The 17,220-nt window shown below is 40.7% G+C and overlaps 1 protein-coding gene across 15 annotated transcripts in view; it reads right to left on the reverse strand.

Annotated features, from left to right (window-relative positions):
* Positions 1-12,149: 12,149 nt before the first annotated feature.
* Positions 12,150-17,220, reverse strand: part of COBL (cordon-bleu WH2 repeat protein) — a 152,408-nt gene continuing 147,337 nt past the window's right edge. For all 15 annotated transcript variants that reach the window (XM_084508434.1, XM_084508435.1, XM_084508438.1 and 12 more), the window contains one exon: positions 12,150-12,524. In XM_084508434.1, the coding sequence (XP_084364560.1) occupies positions 12,507-12,524 (18 nt within the window). In that variant the 3' untranslated portion in view covers positions 12,150-12,506. The remainder of the gene's footprint in view (positions 12,525-17,220) is intronic.

Consider the following 17,220-nt stretch of genomic DNA (forward strand, 5'->3'; position numbering starts at 1 on the left):
ACTGTTATTGAACAAGCCTACTTGGGTTAAGTTGCAGTTATCAGTCCTCTACCACAACCTAGCTAGCTGCCCTTAAATGTCCTCTCTTTCTGGTTTCCTCCCTTCTTCCTGAAAGGTCCTAGGAGGGGCATCACGGAAGAGAGGGAGCAGATTTGGGCGCTGTACAAATTTTAACCAACTGGGCAAATTACTGTGGGTATAAGTAGGGGACAAGGTATGAGGTTCCTACATGTTTTCATCATACATTTCTTCAGCTATTTGGTGTCAACGTTGTCATTGCTGAGACTGGTCTCAATATTGCCCAGGTTATTGTAGGAGCACTGTGGTCTATGACAACAAATACATTCAGTTTTAATTAAACGTACTAGACTGTGTAGGGTTTGGGAACCTTTTCTGTAAACTAACTTTAGATTTCAGTTGTCTGGGCCTATCTGGGGATTTATAGGTGACCTTCTCTTTTGCTTGGATAGTTACATAAAGATCACACTAGAATATATTGCACTTTGCCTCTTGATTTTTGTCTTACTTATTTTTTTGGAAACTGTTTGTGATTGAGGTCCTTCTCTTGCTTGTACTAAAGCTAACAAGAGTTGTGCCATTTACATAGATACCCCTGTGCCCAATACATTTATACAAGTCCTTGCTGAGATCTCATGCCAGCAACAACAACTTAGCACCTTTAATCTGTGAAGTGCCTCACACAAATGTCACCCACACCACCTTTATGAGTCAGGAAGCCACCATAAATATCTGAAGTTTCCCATCTAGGGAAGCTAGCATAGATCACAGATTCATTACAGAGTGGTTCAGATTGGAAGGGACCTTAAAGACCATCTAACTCCACCACATACTGATATCATGAAATTTTGCTTCCTTTGGGTGATTGTTCCAGTTTTTCATAAAGTCCCAGTGACAGCCACATCCATTTTGTTAGCTGGACTGCTCCCCTTACAGAAAAACACATTGAAACCCAGGACAGGGCTCTGAGAGGAGCTGAGTGCTCATTACTGTGGTACAGTGTACCATAATGGAGGTGCAACTCACTGTGGTCTGACACCACCAACGTACAGCTCCTTTGCAAATCTCCAGCAGGTCTTTGCCCTCTACGGCTAACCTATCTCCTCTTTAACATCAATCAGTTTTGTTTGTTCTGCTGGTAAAGTCTTTATCCTTCTGTCTTTCTTTGACCAGGTTGGCCACCCCGACCTTGTGAAAACAAGATGAAATACCACGCTGGAACCTAATGATTTAAATATGAGACTGCACATTTCATCTTGAAATACGGATGGTCTTATTAAAGTGTGGAGGGAAAGCAGACAGAAGTACAGCCTTTTGTGTTTGGTTGGGTACATGTATTATTTATGACGTGGAATGAATGACTGATTGTCTTGAATTTTGATATGTGAGGCAAATGAAGAAACGTTACCTCTTCACATGCAATGCTACAGGAAAGTGGTTTCTTCAGGCCTCTGATGTGGGAAAAGCTGGATTATGGCACCTTTCATACATTTGAGCTGTAAGCAAAAGGTAAACAGGCAGAGCTGATTTAACCGTGAGGACCTACAGTCATCTGTGGTGAAAATTCTATTATATTTAACAGTACAGCACTGGAGCTGCATTTGCCCAGTGTGTGCTGATTAAAACTGCATGTAATGGCACTGCGGTTACTGGCAGAGCCGTGACCTTCACCCCTGCAACTCGGCTTCAAGGGCCACGGAGCTTTGCGGCTGAATAATAGACTTGTGTCTGCAGAAGAATTCAGTCATAAAAACCAAGCTGCTGCTCTGACTTTGTGATTTTCTCCTAATGGCCATCAGGACAGCAGGTGAATTAATCTCTTTTTCACTCTGTCAAAGCAGACTCTAAATTATTAAAGGTAGAGAGAGGCAAACTGTGCATTGGTATATAGCAGGAAAGGACTTGGGTCACCAACTTGCACACTATCAATAATACCATAAGTAATCACACTGTCAGCACGTACTTAAAAGCCATTTTGACCCTATTCTTCAAGTTACCCATCTTAGCACAGAAATGGAGAGGCTGCAGGCTGAGAAACCATGATGTCCATCCTTCCCCTCCTGCAGGAGTCTCGACAGCAGTTGCTTGACTGTTTCCCAGCCACCGCTCTGTTCAGTTCTCTTGTGTTCCTGTAACTTACACTGACCTACTGAGTGTTGTCTGCCTTCCTTGTATGTTTATGTAAAGCATATAAAAAAGGACAGGGCGCCCACACAGACAGACTCGCACATACATACACTGGTGACTTGAGTTTAAATATAACCAGGATTTGCAAGGCGTTTTAAGGTGAAAAGCTTCGCATAACTGCTGACTGTCATTGGAAGTTGTATTTCTCCTTCCTTTTGCCTAGCAGACACTGTCTGTAAGTGACAATGTCAATGGGATAGGCTGTTCTCATGGGATAATGGCTTTCTGATGCTTCATAGTGCTATAGTGAATTGGAGATACCCAAGCAAGAGGGATGCTCACTTCCAGAGCAACAAGACAGTCAGTGGTGTGGTTCTGCTACCGGAGCTTTATTCTTCTGCTATAAAATGAACTTAGCAGACACCTTAAGAGGAACTCTTCCTGGTCGTAAGGTGTCGCAAAAACTGCCTCTTGTTTTACCAGCTGGCTCTGGATACAGCAAAACCACTCGCCAGTTGATGCCAGATATGCAGATTACTGTGCTGGCCAGTGCAAGTAAGCAGGGGCACCCCTCCTCCTTCAGGCTTTGACAGCTGGACTGAAGTGGAGCATCCAATACCTTGATAACATCACTGACTCTCAGCAGCTCTTCTTGGCATGGTGAGGGCCTGGCCAGCACAAGGGCTTTGCTATGCAGAAGGCATGCCACTGTGAAGGCCTGGCTGCACACACGATTGTATAGACTGGTATAGTAAAAATGGTATAGCTTCCCCCAGGTAGAAACAGCTGTACAGGGTATAAAGATGCTTATTTATGCTGAAATTTTGATTTCCACACCAGAAGGTAAATAAGCTGCATGGGTATGAAGCCCCTTTGTGCTAGTAAAACAGTGTCCCCAGACAGTGGTCATGTTGGTGCACCCATTTCACTGAAAACATCACACCTCTAGTGGAAATTGTTGTACCAGCACACAGCCTATAAGCAAAAATTATAAAGACAAGCTCCATTTTATGAAAAAACACACAACATATTAATAACTGAGTGGGCTGGAAGTTTTGGAGCATTGGGCTGGACTACCTTGTGGTGCTCATTGGCAAATGTGGGCCAAATATTCGGCGGGCAGTGAGACATTTCCAGCATGCTCAAAGTGCTACCACTGCACACCCTGGGGCTTGCTGAGGGTTTTCCTGCCTGTCCCTGCAGCACAGCCGGGGGTCGAGGTGGGAGAGGAGGGTGCCAGTGGCTCTGCCCACACCCCAAGGAGTTTCCAAAATCAATTCCGAGACCAAACCACACAGCAGAAACTGTTCCCTTAAAAACAGAAAAATGCAACCCTCATCAGCCTGGGGACCAGTCTCATGATTTTGCGGCTCTGACTCATGATTCTTCATCACTGATAATTCTGCTTCACACACTTAAAAATAAAATCTGCTCCTCGGCTCAGGTCAGGAAGATTTGGGGTGAATTTCCTTCCCTACACATTCCACTTGCTGCTTCATTGGCAGCCTCCAGCACAGGACTGGTTTGTTGCTGGGAGAAAAATGTTACCTGCCCTCGGGAGAAACCTCTTCTCAAAACTGTTATTTCTGATCCCACCTTTGGTTGTTGGTGACAATTTGAGTATATGAAGAAAGTATATATTTTTCCCATTTTGGCAATGGTGGAAAACCTTCTCCTGGTTAAAAGAAAACATACATGAAAGGACCTGGTTTAAATTATTTTTGAAATCTCCTTCAGATTGCACCCTCAGTAATGTAAGATGAGATCAGCATCCCAAGGAAAACAAGAAATCCTCACCTTTTGTTCCCAGTTTTGGGAACACGCAGCATGTTATTACCCTGGGCTGGGCTCCATGCAATCTCGTAGCGCCAGGAAAAACAGTCGGAAGATGAGGTACTGCATCATGCTGGAGACCACACAGACCTAGAATGAATGGCTCTTCAGAGGCAAAGCAAAAAGAGAAAAAGGGTGGCAAAAAAAAAAAAAAAAAAAAGAGAAAAGAAAGAAAAAAAAAAAGCTACAGGCCGTCCCCAAGCACTTTCATTGCTGCTGCAGTTACTGTGCACACCAAGCTCTGACAGGTAGAGAGCATCACTTACAGCAGGAGGTTGCTGCTGAAGTGGCAAGATTGGGAATGCCTCCTCTTCCTTTTTCCCTGGGGAGAACAGCTACAGGTAGGCAGGAAGCCATCATGGGGACAGATGCTATTTCATGACTGGGGAATTTCTACCACTGAATTCAGCAGCTGTATTCCAGCTCCTTATTGTGTTATGTGTTTGCTGGAGATGTGTCTAGTTTAGATACAAGTAACTAGGAGCATGTTTACCTAGTATTTTGTACCTCATGCACTGGGGAGGATAAATAAAAAGACACGAGCACATTACTGCGTTCAGCTCTGGGGCCCCCAGCACAAGGACATGGACCTATTAGAACAAGTCCAGAGGAGGGCCACAAAGATGACCAAGGGGCTGGAGCACCCCTCCGAGGAAGACAGGCTGAGGGAGTTGGGGTTGTTCAACCTGGAGAAGAGAAGGCTCCAGGGAGATCTTACAGTGGCCTTCCAGTGCCTAAAGGGGGCCTACAGGAAAGCTGGGGAGGGACTCTGCGTCAGGGAAGATAGTGACAGGACAAGGGGGAATGGCTTTAAACCATTTAAAGAGGGGAGATTTGGATTAGATATTCAGAAGAAATTCTTCACCCAGAGGGTGGTGAGGCACTGGCACAGGTTGCCCAGAGAAGCTGCGGATGCCCCATCCCTGGAGGTGCTCAAGGCCAGGCTGGATGGGGCTTTGGGTCTGGAGGGGGGTGTGGACTATCCCAATCCCATGACAGGGGTTTGGAACTGTGTGGTCTTTAAGGTCCCTTCCAACCCAAACCATTCAGTGATTCTACGATTAAGGTCTCTGGGGAGAAAGACAGCTGAATGGCTGCTTTGCCAGCATTCCCGATGCCTGACCTATACTATGAGAGGTTTTGTTTGTTTCTTACTCAATCCATACCTACTGCATGCAGTATATGGGCCAGGAAGCAGCATGACTTGGAGGACAGGGCCAAAATATGACACACGCATCTCGAGTCCCAGCTTTGCTTCTGCCACCATCATCTTGGGTGACCACAGGCAAGTCACCCGAGTGCTCTTCTCCCATCCAATTCTCTTCCTGACTTTTCTAGTTTGGAAAGGTCTTCAGGGCAGGGACAGTCACTTGTGTTTGCACAGCACCAAAGACAACAGGGTTCAGGAGCTCAATTAAGGGTTGTATTTACAAATATAAGCAAATAGTAATATAAATAGAAGCCATTCTGCTAGCTCAGCATCCTGCTGCTGCAGAGGATTAACCCATTCCAGAAGTCCAATGTCTTCTTGACCGCTTTGATGCCAGGACAATATGAATAAAACATGCTACTCATTACTTTTACAAAGCATTTGCATAAAATATATTGCTACATTTTACTACATTTTCCTGTTATGCAAGCCCACCTTTATGTGGTAAGATTTATTGCAAGCTAAGATTTATTGACTTATTTCAGCATGGAAATGACTATTAAGATTGACCTGTCAGCAGTTTTTAATTTAATTGCTCTTTGATCCTTCAGCCCTGAACATATTTGCATTTTCAGCTTAGCATCTCTTGGCAACACTTGTAGAATACAGCAGAAGTAGCAGCCGAGATGCAGAGTCCTAAGAAAACCCATGAATTTCTCCATTTCTGGACATGTTCTGCTACTGAAATACAACAGCATTTCAATCTCACTTTATCCTTACAAGTAAGCTTGTGGGTGGGAAAAATACTGTTATTTGTTTTCATTCCCTAATCTTTTAATCCCACTCTGAGCAGAGAAGAGAGTGAATCTCAAAGGAACAATTTTCAACCTGAAACCAAAACAAGATGCATCAAAATCTGTCCATATTCGGTGCTCCCTACCAAAATAAGTGCACAGGACTCACCCACCCACAGTACAAGGGGAATGAAAACTGTGGCTGCTATGCATCCAAATGGTATTTTAGTTTGTTCCTTCACATAAAGCAAAGGTCTAAGAGGATAGATGATTTCCATGGTGTTTATATGGAAAAAATAATTACATCTCATCCTTTCCTGTGGAGAACACCTGGACTAATCAATATATACTATCTAAGACAAAGCTATTTGTAAAATACGTAGGATGATCAGGACTATAAATGAGGAGGATAGGGAACTGCCCTCTCCTGGAATGAAAGACCTGCACTGATTCCCAGCTTGAAGGTGGAAAAATTCTGCCTCATGGCAGATGCATAGGATAAAATTGGCAAGCTTTAACCTGTGTAGCTAGGCTTAGAAAAATGCTTCATACCAACACTGGCCCTATCAGCAGTACAGCAGCAATTTTACATAACACAGAATTGGTGCTAAATTATTCATCAACAGACAAAAATATAACTCTTTGCACTTCTGCAGCAATGGCTATCTGCAAATTGCCTTTGACAGTTCCTTCCATAAGCTGGAAAGTTGGAACATTAACAGCGAGGCTAATGAACAAGGGAATACGTGCTGGGGGGAAGGTCAAATTACTGCCCTGTGCTCAGCATTTGCTGGTCAGGGATAACACAGCCTGAACCCATTGCTGAAGCTGACCAAGGGACTGAGGGCTGTAGCTGTGGTGAAGGCTGGATTTTATCAACAACGAGTCTACAATAGGGATGGCTGAATCTGGTTTTGAGGACATTTACCTGAGCATGTGGTTGTATTGACAGAGATGCTTGCAGTCTCAGGATCTCCCTGGTGACTTCCAACACCCAGTGCAGGTATCAGATCCCAGTGTTTTGGTGGGGTTGCTGCTCACTGAGGTTCCCCCTGGGTGCCATTGGCACTGGTACGTGTTGCTGTGGAAGGGAGGGCTGCGGCTCCTTGGCTCCTTGATTTAGGCAGAGGGCAGACACATCCAGTTCCCTCTCCCCTCACCATTACCTCTGGTTTACGAACGAGGGGAAACCACGCAGGCAGCTGGCTCCCAGGACCTCGGTACTGTAGCTGCACAAAGGCTGAAGCATAGAGGGGACTTGCTCCCCTCTTCGACTGCCTCTCACCAGAGCCTTTGTCCATCAGCATAGTGTTAGCACTTGGTTTGCCAACTTGCATGCTGGCTAAATCAAACCACATATTGGTTTGTTGTGAGGAAAAACATAGAAGTGACACCACAAGTCAGTGGTACCACCCAAACCAGGGCCCTCAAGTTGTGACCCCCCTTCCCTGTGCCAAGCGCTACAAGGAACAGATCCAAGTACATCTGACAGAAACGCTTCTGTTGGATGCATGAAATCAGATAAAGGAAAGCCGTGCATATTTGCACTGTGTTTGCTTTGTTCCTACTGCAGTAAACACAGGTTACAATATAGAAGACAATGATGTTCCACAGTCTTGTTCTTTCAGTACAGTTTCCTCTTTTCAGTTCCTGAATTGCAAAGTGGACAGCGTGTTCGTGTAGGAATAATGTCCTCTTTCAGCCTGATGTACAACTGCAACAATGTTGTGCTTTGTTCAGGGGGACCCTTTTAGGACTTCAAACACAATAAAGACCTCAGAAAAAAGAGACATGGCACATACATGTTTTTATAAGCATATCGACAAAAAAAGTAGAGAAGAGTGAAAGGAAAAGAAGTTGGCTGAAGATGACATTATCTGGAGCTTGCAGCAGTGACTGTGTGCAACTGTTGTGACTGCATAAAAATTTGGTCCCTGCCTTTCTTGCTATTTCACAGGATAAAAAGGCTACTGTAATAAATGAAAAAAGGATCCACTGGTAAAGATCCTTTTTCCAACAACTACTAATTTCCTGAAATGATGAAGAAGACTGTGTGTGTGTGTAGTGAGTGGCGGAAAGGAACAGACAATGAAAAGTGAGTTTGTTCTTAAATTCCTTAAGTGTGAAGAACATAAAGTATTCCTGTTAAGTTGTTCTAATTTCTCTCTCTTTTTAAAGATAAAATATTGCAACAAATCAGAAATCTGCTTAAATAAGAACAACTCCCCTTTTAATTGTTAGACAAAAATAAAAGGAGAGCATGGCTTTTATATCTGGTGTAGCATCACATAGTCTGTTAGTACTTAAACCCAACTACACTTGTTTAACATATACTTAAAAATATTTAGTAATAAGAATAAAATACCTTTTTGCTCCTAGAAAGGTTCATCCATCTTAGTGTACTTTGTTGAACAACCCTGGGAACTGAACTACATGGAAACTTTCCCCAGCCAAATGAAGACATCAGCAATGAATCAAACTCCACACCCTACTCAGAAAAATAGAATAGCAGATCAGAACAACATTTATTTTTTTTTCTTCATTTTGTCCTTGAGAAAGAAACTCCGCCATTGAAAAAGTCATTTTCTGCAAGTGGGGAAATGCAACCATTATGGAAGCTACAGCTCCCATGTGGTGCAGCATATTTTATTTTGTGTTCTCAACAGCAATAAAAGTGGAGAAAGAATAGGAATATCCACATAATCTTAATACAAGTTTCAGAGGCAAAGTGTGTTGGTACACATGTATCTCAGTGGAGGAACAAAGACGAGTAGAGGAATAATGCACAAATAAATACTTTAAATATGTTAAAAGTGCTAATTTACTGTTGTAGAAGACAACTATTTTTCATAATGCACCAACAAGGAACCAAATTATGAACATTTCATTCAGACAAACTTTGACTTAAATGAAGATTTGTGCAGATTTTTGCATTCAAATTAAAATACGTGCTTACTGCTAAGCAACACTAAACAACAGAACTGATTATTTTCTGGAGAGATTAGAGGAAAAACATCACAAACTATCTCTGGGTGGCATTTTCCATTGTTTCATAATTGCATCTCTTGTTCTCTTCCTTCTTCCTACACACTGATGAAGTGCCAATTTTTGGCTGTGGTAAATGTAGCATAAGTTGTGCAAATCACTTGAATGACCTGGGGAAGTTAAAACCTGCCACGTTCAAAACCGTAGATTGATGTACATGTCAAAAAGTCTTTTGGTCCAATACTTTGCATGACCAACATTAGCAGGCTGTCTGTATAAGTTTTCCATAATGAAGTCCCCTAAGTCAAATAGCTCATGCAGACAGTCAATATTATTTAAAATTAAATATTTAATCAGAGCTATTTAATGCTAGCTTTATGGTTGAGTGATATTCCGAGCTCGGCAAGAAAAAAAAAATAAAAACAGGTAAAAATGAAGGGGGTGAGGTGGCTTTTTTTTTTCTTTTTTTTTTTTTTTTCTGAGAAATGAGAGTGGATTCTCTAAGCCCTGAACATCGATTTATACCTGCACAAGGAATAAAGATAGCAAACTCAGATTCTCCATTCACTTTCTCTGATGATACTATTTTTCACCTCATTGGACTACATGTATACCTTACCCAGATAAAAGGGCAATATAAAGGACCAGAAGAACCAGGAGTGTATCAGACTTTCCTCTGGTCAAGTTAAGAGTTCTGTAGGGAAAGCCTAGGCCAAGAGATAGACTGTGGAAAAAGGGAGCTCACTGCTCTTATTTTGGTCCCTCAAGAAAGAAACCAGCCTTCAGATCGTTCATCTGAAGGTGCCATGAAAAGACACATCGAAGACTAATCTATGTGGCACGCAGACCTCTAGACATAGGTTGTATATACACTTGCAAACTGTGTGGACCAATAAGAGAAGATAAATCTAAATACTTGGTACTGAGGACATAATGTCTACCAGATATCTGTCAGGGTTTTTTCCTTTAACTTATGACAAACTCCAGTCTGGTTTCATGGAGTGAATGTCAAATTGTGATGACTGCATCTCCCAAATCAATTTCATCCAGTAGCAACCCAGTTCCCAAGTCCTGAATCACAGCAAAAGAGGGGGGTGACATGACAAAGGGATTCAAAAGAGCTTGTCTGACATGCACTGAAACACCAATGTATGCTTACTTCCCAAATGAAGACTGCTGAAAGTCTCCACAGAAATTTATTGAATGGAAGGGTCATACTTTTAACTGGGCTTCATCCAAAATGGGCTTATATTAAAATTTCCATTAATTTGGACTTAAATTAAATTGCTACCAGGATTTCTGCAGTACCTGGGATGACAATGTTAGCAGCACACACATCTCCCATCAGCAAGAATGCACACCCAGTCCAGCTTCTTGTTGTAGACAGCTGAACTCCCTTTCCATTTTCAGCTTGAGCTCTGAGTGAACTGGCAGGATTTTTTTGTTATTTTTTTTCCTGTCACACTGAAGGTGACATCTCATCTTGCAGCTGTTCTTAATCTTGTAGCTTCTTTGCCATGGGAATTTGATAACCAGAAGTTTATCCAAGAATAAATATTTTATGAACTTCAGTTCTATGCAGCAGCCAGAGACAGAACCTTTGAGTCTCAAAGACTGGAGTATCTTATTATCTCAGAATCCAGTTTTGGATCCCTTACTTTGAAAAGTATGTATCTACACAATTCGTTACACAAAAGGGGCATTAGGAATGAAGGGCTACAGACCCAGGCCATCAGACAACACTAAGAAAAACAAGAGGAAGAACTGCAATGAATTCCATCTCACTGCACCTCACCACGGAAGCTGCACTTGATACTGGTGGGACAATCTGTTTAGTATTCAAGCTTATGAGTGACTGAACCTTTTCCTGCAATAGCAATTTATCATGTTAATATTTCTTATTTCAAGAACACTGAGAAGACTTTTAAGGTATAAGAAGGCTAACCAGTCAACAAAAGTGATCTTATTTATCTTAGGGTGTGAAAGAAGACCTTAATTCTAACCATATTAGCTTCCCTAATGATGAAATGGATCTTTAGTAGAACTGGGTTAATATCAAAATGTATGTATACAACTGATACCTTGATTCTAGTTGTTGATTTCTAACTGTGTTCCTAAAGCATTAGCTGCGAGCCCTTTTCTGTTTGAGACATTTTATATTAGAGCTGAGATATCAAACACTGCATACTGGTTTGCTTAAGAGCATCTTCAGTTCTACTTTCTTTTTTTAAACGGAAAACATTTGGCAAAAAGAGTCTTTCAAGCCATGTAAGGTTTGATTTTATGTTTATTTGTGGCACTAACAGACATCAATATTTTACAATATATAATATACAGTCATATTAAATGCAGATGGCTAAATATTCTCTTGCTCTCAACATTACATAGGCATACATTTTAAATTTCAGCTAAAAAAAAAAAAAAAAAAGGATCTACCATCACTCTGGCCTGTGATTATAAAAGTGTAAATGTACAAACTTCCTCTTCCTCCACTTCATTACAATATAGGAAATATGAAAAAGCATTTTGATCCCTCTTTTATAAGTTAATCATTTCAATTTAATGAAATATTTTCAAAATATGTACAACAACAACTACCAAAGTAGTTAACATTTGAAAAAGATGCTGCTATATAAATACTCATGAGACAACATACAACAGCAGTACAACCTGGAAACAAAAGGCCAACTTACGCATGACCTGACCAAGGGACTAGGTCCTGACTACTGATCCAAACCAGCTTCACTTCCTTTTGCAGTGCGGGAATGAATTCTAGACCTTGGACCTCTATGCAGTGCTCTGAAATCTTACTAGTAACCTTCACAGTCTGTCGCAAATAGAGATCCCTTAAGGTGTCTCAGTATTTTTAAAGTGCCACAAACGTTACTAGGGTTCGGTATATCTATACAGCTTAGTATTCTATACGTCATATCCCATAAGTAACTCTTCAGTAGACACAGTCTCAATCATTATTGATTGCCTGCTTTCACAGAGCTCCACCAAAGATATGAAGTTTATCTAATCTTAAAAAAAAAAAAAAAAAAAAAAAAAAAAGACTCCATCATATGAAAATTAAGGTCCCTCATAATGTACCGTAACCTTTTTCTTGTGATTTTTTTTCTATAGATCTTTATTCTCTTTTTTTCTCCCTGATCACTTTCAGCCCTTTTCTCAACCAAATAAGAAGCAAGTGAAGAGTTTATAACAGTTACATATTTTTAACAACTTGAAATGAATATTACTTTTCAGATAGCTAGCAAAGCCTTTTTATTTTGCCCATAAACACAATTAAGTATTAACACAGGACTGCACAGTGTTTATATTCTTATTAACCTGCCAACAAGAATAGTTTATTGGCAACCTTAAATATTCAGAGGCAAAACACAATTCCTTGGCACAGACGCTTTACAGCAGAGCAACGCATTTTTCCCTTAGAACCATTATGCAGGAACACACAGAAAATTAACTACAACTTATTTTGGCTCGTAGACAAGAGAATAAACTAAACTTCTTGATGTTTTTTGCCACTTCAGACCTTGAATGATGATTATGGGTGCATATGGGGTTAGATTTCCAATTACCTGTTCTTTATACACGATTCAAACGAGCAAAGGGACCTGTAACAAAGAAAAGCAGATGATCACTCAAGATATTTTTAAACCTTCAACTGTTGACATTGTTAACCAAACATTCTCTTGTGGGGCTGTTTTCAAGCCTAGTCTCTTCATCAGCTCCTTAAGACTTAGAGCTTATCTGTTCTTTTTTTTTTTTTTCCTAGCTGTATCAGTTGGTCTAATAAAAGGTTATATTATCCTTGCTTAAAACCCCACACACCTCACATACCCTTAGATCTTACAGTTGCAGTAACATTATTACTATAATGTAGATGACATTGTTCTGTGAACTTCCTTCATCTTGTGGAATGAACAGAAACCCTGGCTGTAAGCATGCAACATCTGAGTGTCAAAATCTATGCAGAATCGGATAGCTGTCACTGGTCACATAAATCAATCGATGAGTACTTTGCTTCCTGACTGAAGGAAATTCCCATAGCCTTTAATTCAGGAAAATCCTTAAACAAATGCTTATCTTCCTTCCTACTCCTCAGGTCATCTAAGCATATGCTTAATTTTAATGCCAGTGTACTCTTCCAAAATCAAAGTTGCTGAGCTTTGATTCTATCAGACAGATATACATTAATGTCACCACAAAAGCTAAACAGGAATAATGTATTTGATTAAGCTTCAACCTTCCATATTGGCCTTGGTATCCATGGCAGAAACTTTATTCTTGTGGAAAAAAGTAGGCCATGGTACAAATTATTAGCAAGGTGAAGAGTTCAAATTAAGTTTTATCTTTCAATTCAAATGAAGTAGCAACATGCAAATGACTGCTTGTAACTATGCATGGGAACTAGAATCACTTTATGTGCTCATTTGACTACCTGTATATCAAGCTTGGCCAACCTCTAAGTGGGGTCTTCTGCCCCATTTCCAGCATACCAGTGCCAACATCAACGGTGGATTTGAGTCTGTAATTTCTGCCATTGCTCCCACAGACAACAATGATGAGAAACAGTCTTTCTTCATTCAGAATACCACATCTCTGATTATATGAGAAAAATAATCCAGGGCTAGACATAAAGGTACAGAACTAGGCCATACTCCCTGGAAGACACTGAACATGCCATAATTCAGATCAATGTATTACTTGCTGGCAACCAACTTCAAATTATACCAGCATACAGCACTGACTTATTGTAATAGGTGCAGTAATTACCTTACCCGGCTCCTTTGATTGCCAACAGAGTGATACACTGCACGTATCAACAGTTCATGTGACTAAATGCCGATGCCAAACACTGGAATGAATGCTTGTACATACTGTGATAGAGCCAAATTCATTTTGTTAACTTCGAAACGGCTGCTTAAATATGTCTGTCTCTAATCTTTACTGGGAAATGTGAAGTCTGTAGAATACCTCTCATACATACTATTAAAAATGGTCTAGAGAAATCATTTTTCCATGAGCAAAAGCTTGTTTTTCAGATATGCAACTTGCCTTCCCCACCTTGTGCAGGCACATTCTGCTGCGCTATTTCTACCAAATCCCTGGGTACAACTCTACCTACTATGAGTAGATGGTATAGCAGCACAGGCAACTTTTTTAACTTCTCTTTGTTGGGTAAGATTTTCCATCCTGCATGGACTTGTGCTGCAACTATACCTACAGCTAGACATCTAATGGGTTATTTGCATGTGTAGTTATGTTATTTTTCCACAGATAATCATAGTAAATCCCAAGGCAAGTATACTTCTGTGTCTGTGTAACATGTAATGATACACAGAATTGCAGAAATCTAGCCAGATTAGGCTGCATTTTCTGAGACAGAAATAAAACGTTTAAAAACTAATCATAAGGATCTTAACTGCATGAACTTGTGACAAAAAGTTCTTTGACACAATTTAAAGAAAACATTAATTCACTTTTAACACCAGAAGCTCAGATGTTACAGTTCTACTAACCTGACTCAGTAGAATTAGCCAACATTTGGTCTCAGATCAGCTGTTTATTTCCCCTGCTGACTGACTATCCTTTGTACAGGAGGCAGACTGTGTGGCTAGGAAGCAGGCTCCTTGCTAGCGAGGTGACTTTATTTCTAAAGTCAATTAACTGCCAAAGGCATTAACTAGGTCATCTGTCCTGGTCAGTGACTTTACTTCACACCATCTCCCTGACTTGCTGTTACACTTTGGACATGCTGAACACATACCAGGTTGCAGGACAGACCACTCTAAAAACTGAAGAAAAAGGTTGCTGCCTGCAATCTTTTCCAGCATGGTAGGCTCATCACATTTGCACCTCTATTCCCTTTGGGTAGGATATGAAATCCAACCTCCTTTCTGGCAGGTCTCTGAACTGCAGTGCACTGCACTGGGGATGAACCATGTTCCTCAGGAGGACCAACTGGGCTTGGCACCCTCAAGAATTTTCCTTCAGGAGTCTGTGGACAGCAACAGTGTGCAATAAAACAGAAGCCATTTCTTCAAAACAAAGTATGATTTATTTGCCATAGCAGGCACAGTACTCCAAAAAACGGATTAAAGAACAGCCAGGAGACCTGTGCACATACTGTTGTACCTTCACTTGGCATTTCTCTCAAGTACCTATTTTTGCTCTAGTTTGTTTTGGGTGACCCACTTACAGCCTGTGTGGTGCAGACCCTGACTCGCAGCAAGGCAGGGTCAGCCTGCAGCAATTTCTTTCCTCCCTTCCTGCACAGTGGATCTTTTAACCTTAAAGTTCATGACTTCAGCAAACAGCTGTGTAATCAAGGGTGGAGTGGAGGAGTTGCCTTTTCACAGATATTAATAGAGCTCAAATTTTGGTTGGGATGCTCCTTATCTAGGCAATTGGTTGCTTTTTATGTTTGGTTGCCCTGACAGCCCTGTTTGATCTACTTCCATTGCAAATAACCCCTCATAAATAAGGCCAAATTGAGTCATACATAACTAAGCAATGCAGATCCTTCCCAGTTCTCTGCAATATTAGCTAAATAAATGACTTCACCATCAGAAGCTCTTGTTCCAGAAAACTTCGAGAAGACAATAAAAGGGAAACAGGTACATTTCAGAACTGAACTTCCCAGTCTGCTGTCTAGTTGCTGAAACCAAAATCTTCTAGAAAGCAAAGCCAAAAACGGCTCTGTGCTCATACCTGCAAATCATGACATCACAGATCCTGGACAGACAAGACAAAATAAAGAAAAAAAGTTCGCTGTGGTGTTGATGCAAAACCACCTGCTAGTTACTCTCTACCTCAGTGCTCATTGGAGACATGTTCTTCATGTAAAGAGACATGTAAAGGGAAAAACCTCCGATATGCAGATACATACTTCTACCAACTCAACTTTTGCTATCACAAGTTGTCCAACTGCAGGGGAAATATCAGCATTCAGCTCTCATTTAACATAGCAAACTAGGAGAGAGATTAATACACGCTAAATAGAAAGCTCTTTAGGAAATCTGACATTCTTACTTTATCAGTGATCAAGGGCATGAGATACCAGATGTCAAAGCGATATGATTCCTTTAGCATATACAAGACTTAGCTTGAATATCCAATATCATGGAGGACAGCACAACAATAAGAAAATCTTACTTTGTCTTGGACAAAATGCTGCTCTCTTTTATTTTCCTGAAAGACCTACATAATAAGAGATGCACTCTCCTGTCATCTCAATGTCAAAACTACCAAAAAATTACTCTGTCTCAAAAATGAAAGAAGACAGGCACAGTGTTTAGCAGAATATATCAGTATATCAAGATTACTTTCATAGACTGCAATGGCCATCCAACTGTTTCAAAGTAAATCCCCAAGAATATGTTAAAGACTTGCTTAAATGAGTAGTGGTACAGGTCCCCCCAGAGACTTCTGCAATAGTTATGCAGTTGGAAGAACGAGGAATTTGAAAAGATCTAGAAATCAATGAACCACAAGAAGCATTCCTGTATGTTGAAATCCCCCCTTTTTTCTGTAAGCTGGTGAAGTGTGGAAACAAAGGCCTGACTTTTTACCTTGAAAAAGTATTACTTTTTCATAATTCGCAGTCTTCTACTAGTATGCATAGTATAGATGTAGCTTTTCACATGCAAAATAACTGCACATCCAGAGTTCTCTTTGCATGCTCATGTAAACTTCACTGAAACACTTTGAGTGATTCTGTGGAATTTCTTGTTCGTCAGATTTCTTTAGCTAGCCTTTTTATTGTTGAAATTTGGTCATCTTTTCTGAATTTTTTTAAAGAGGACAACTGAGCAAGGTTAAAGACTATTTCCATATTTAAGGCTGGCATTAGGCAAATCACATGTTGGGAAAATGGCATCTGTTTCTGTACATTCCCGAAAGTCTGTGGATCAAAGTCCATTTTTGATACTGTAGTATAATATTAAGATAACTCCACTCAAACCAATTAATCTGCTTCCCTTCACCTAGAAACATACTGTAACACAAGATTAGGAAGAGTAATTTTCGGTCAAAGAGATAAGTGAATTTATGCCAAAAAATCATACCCAGACAACCAAGCATTTAGCCATCTGGGAGTAAGTAACCCACAGATGACCACAGGAGTGATACACATATCATCCAATTTACAGTTAAGTTCAGACTGACATTAAAAGGAAGCCACAGTCTTACTGACAGCTCTCATCTCTGTGTGATCAGGGTGCAAATGTTGGGATTCAAAGTCTAGGACACACTACTGGAATTGGGAGAGAATTTATCTCTAAATTTGCTTCAGGGTCTCACATCTGA

The sequence above is a fragment of the Aythya ferina genome (genome assembly GCF_964211825.1).
Source record: "Aythya ferina genome assembly, chromosome: 2".
Classification (NCBI taxonomy): domain Eukaryota; kingdom Metazoa; phylum Chordata; class Aves; order Anseriformes; family Anatidae; genus Aythya; species Aythya ferina.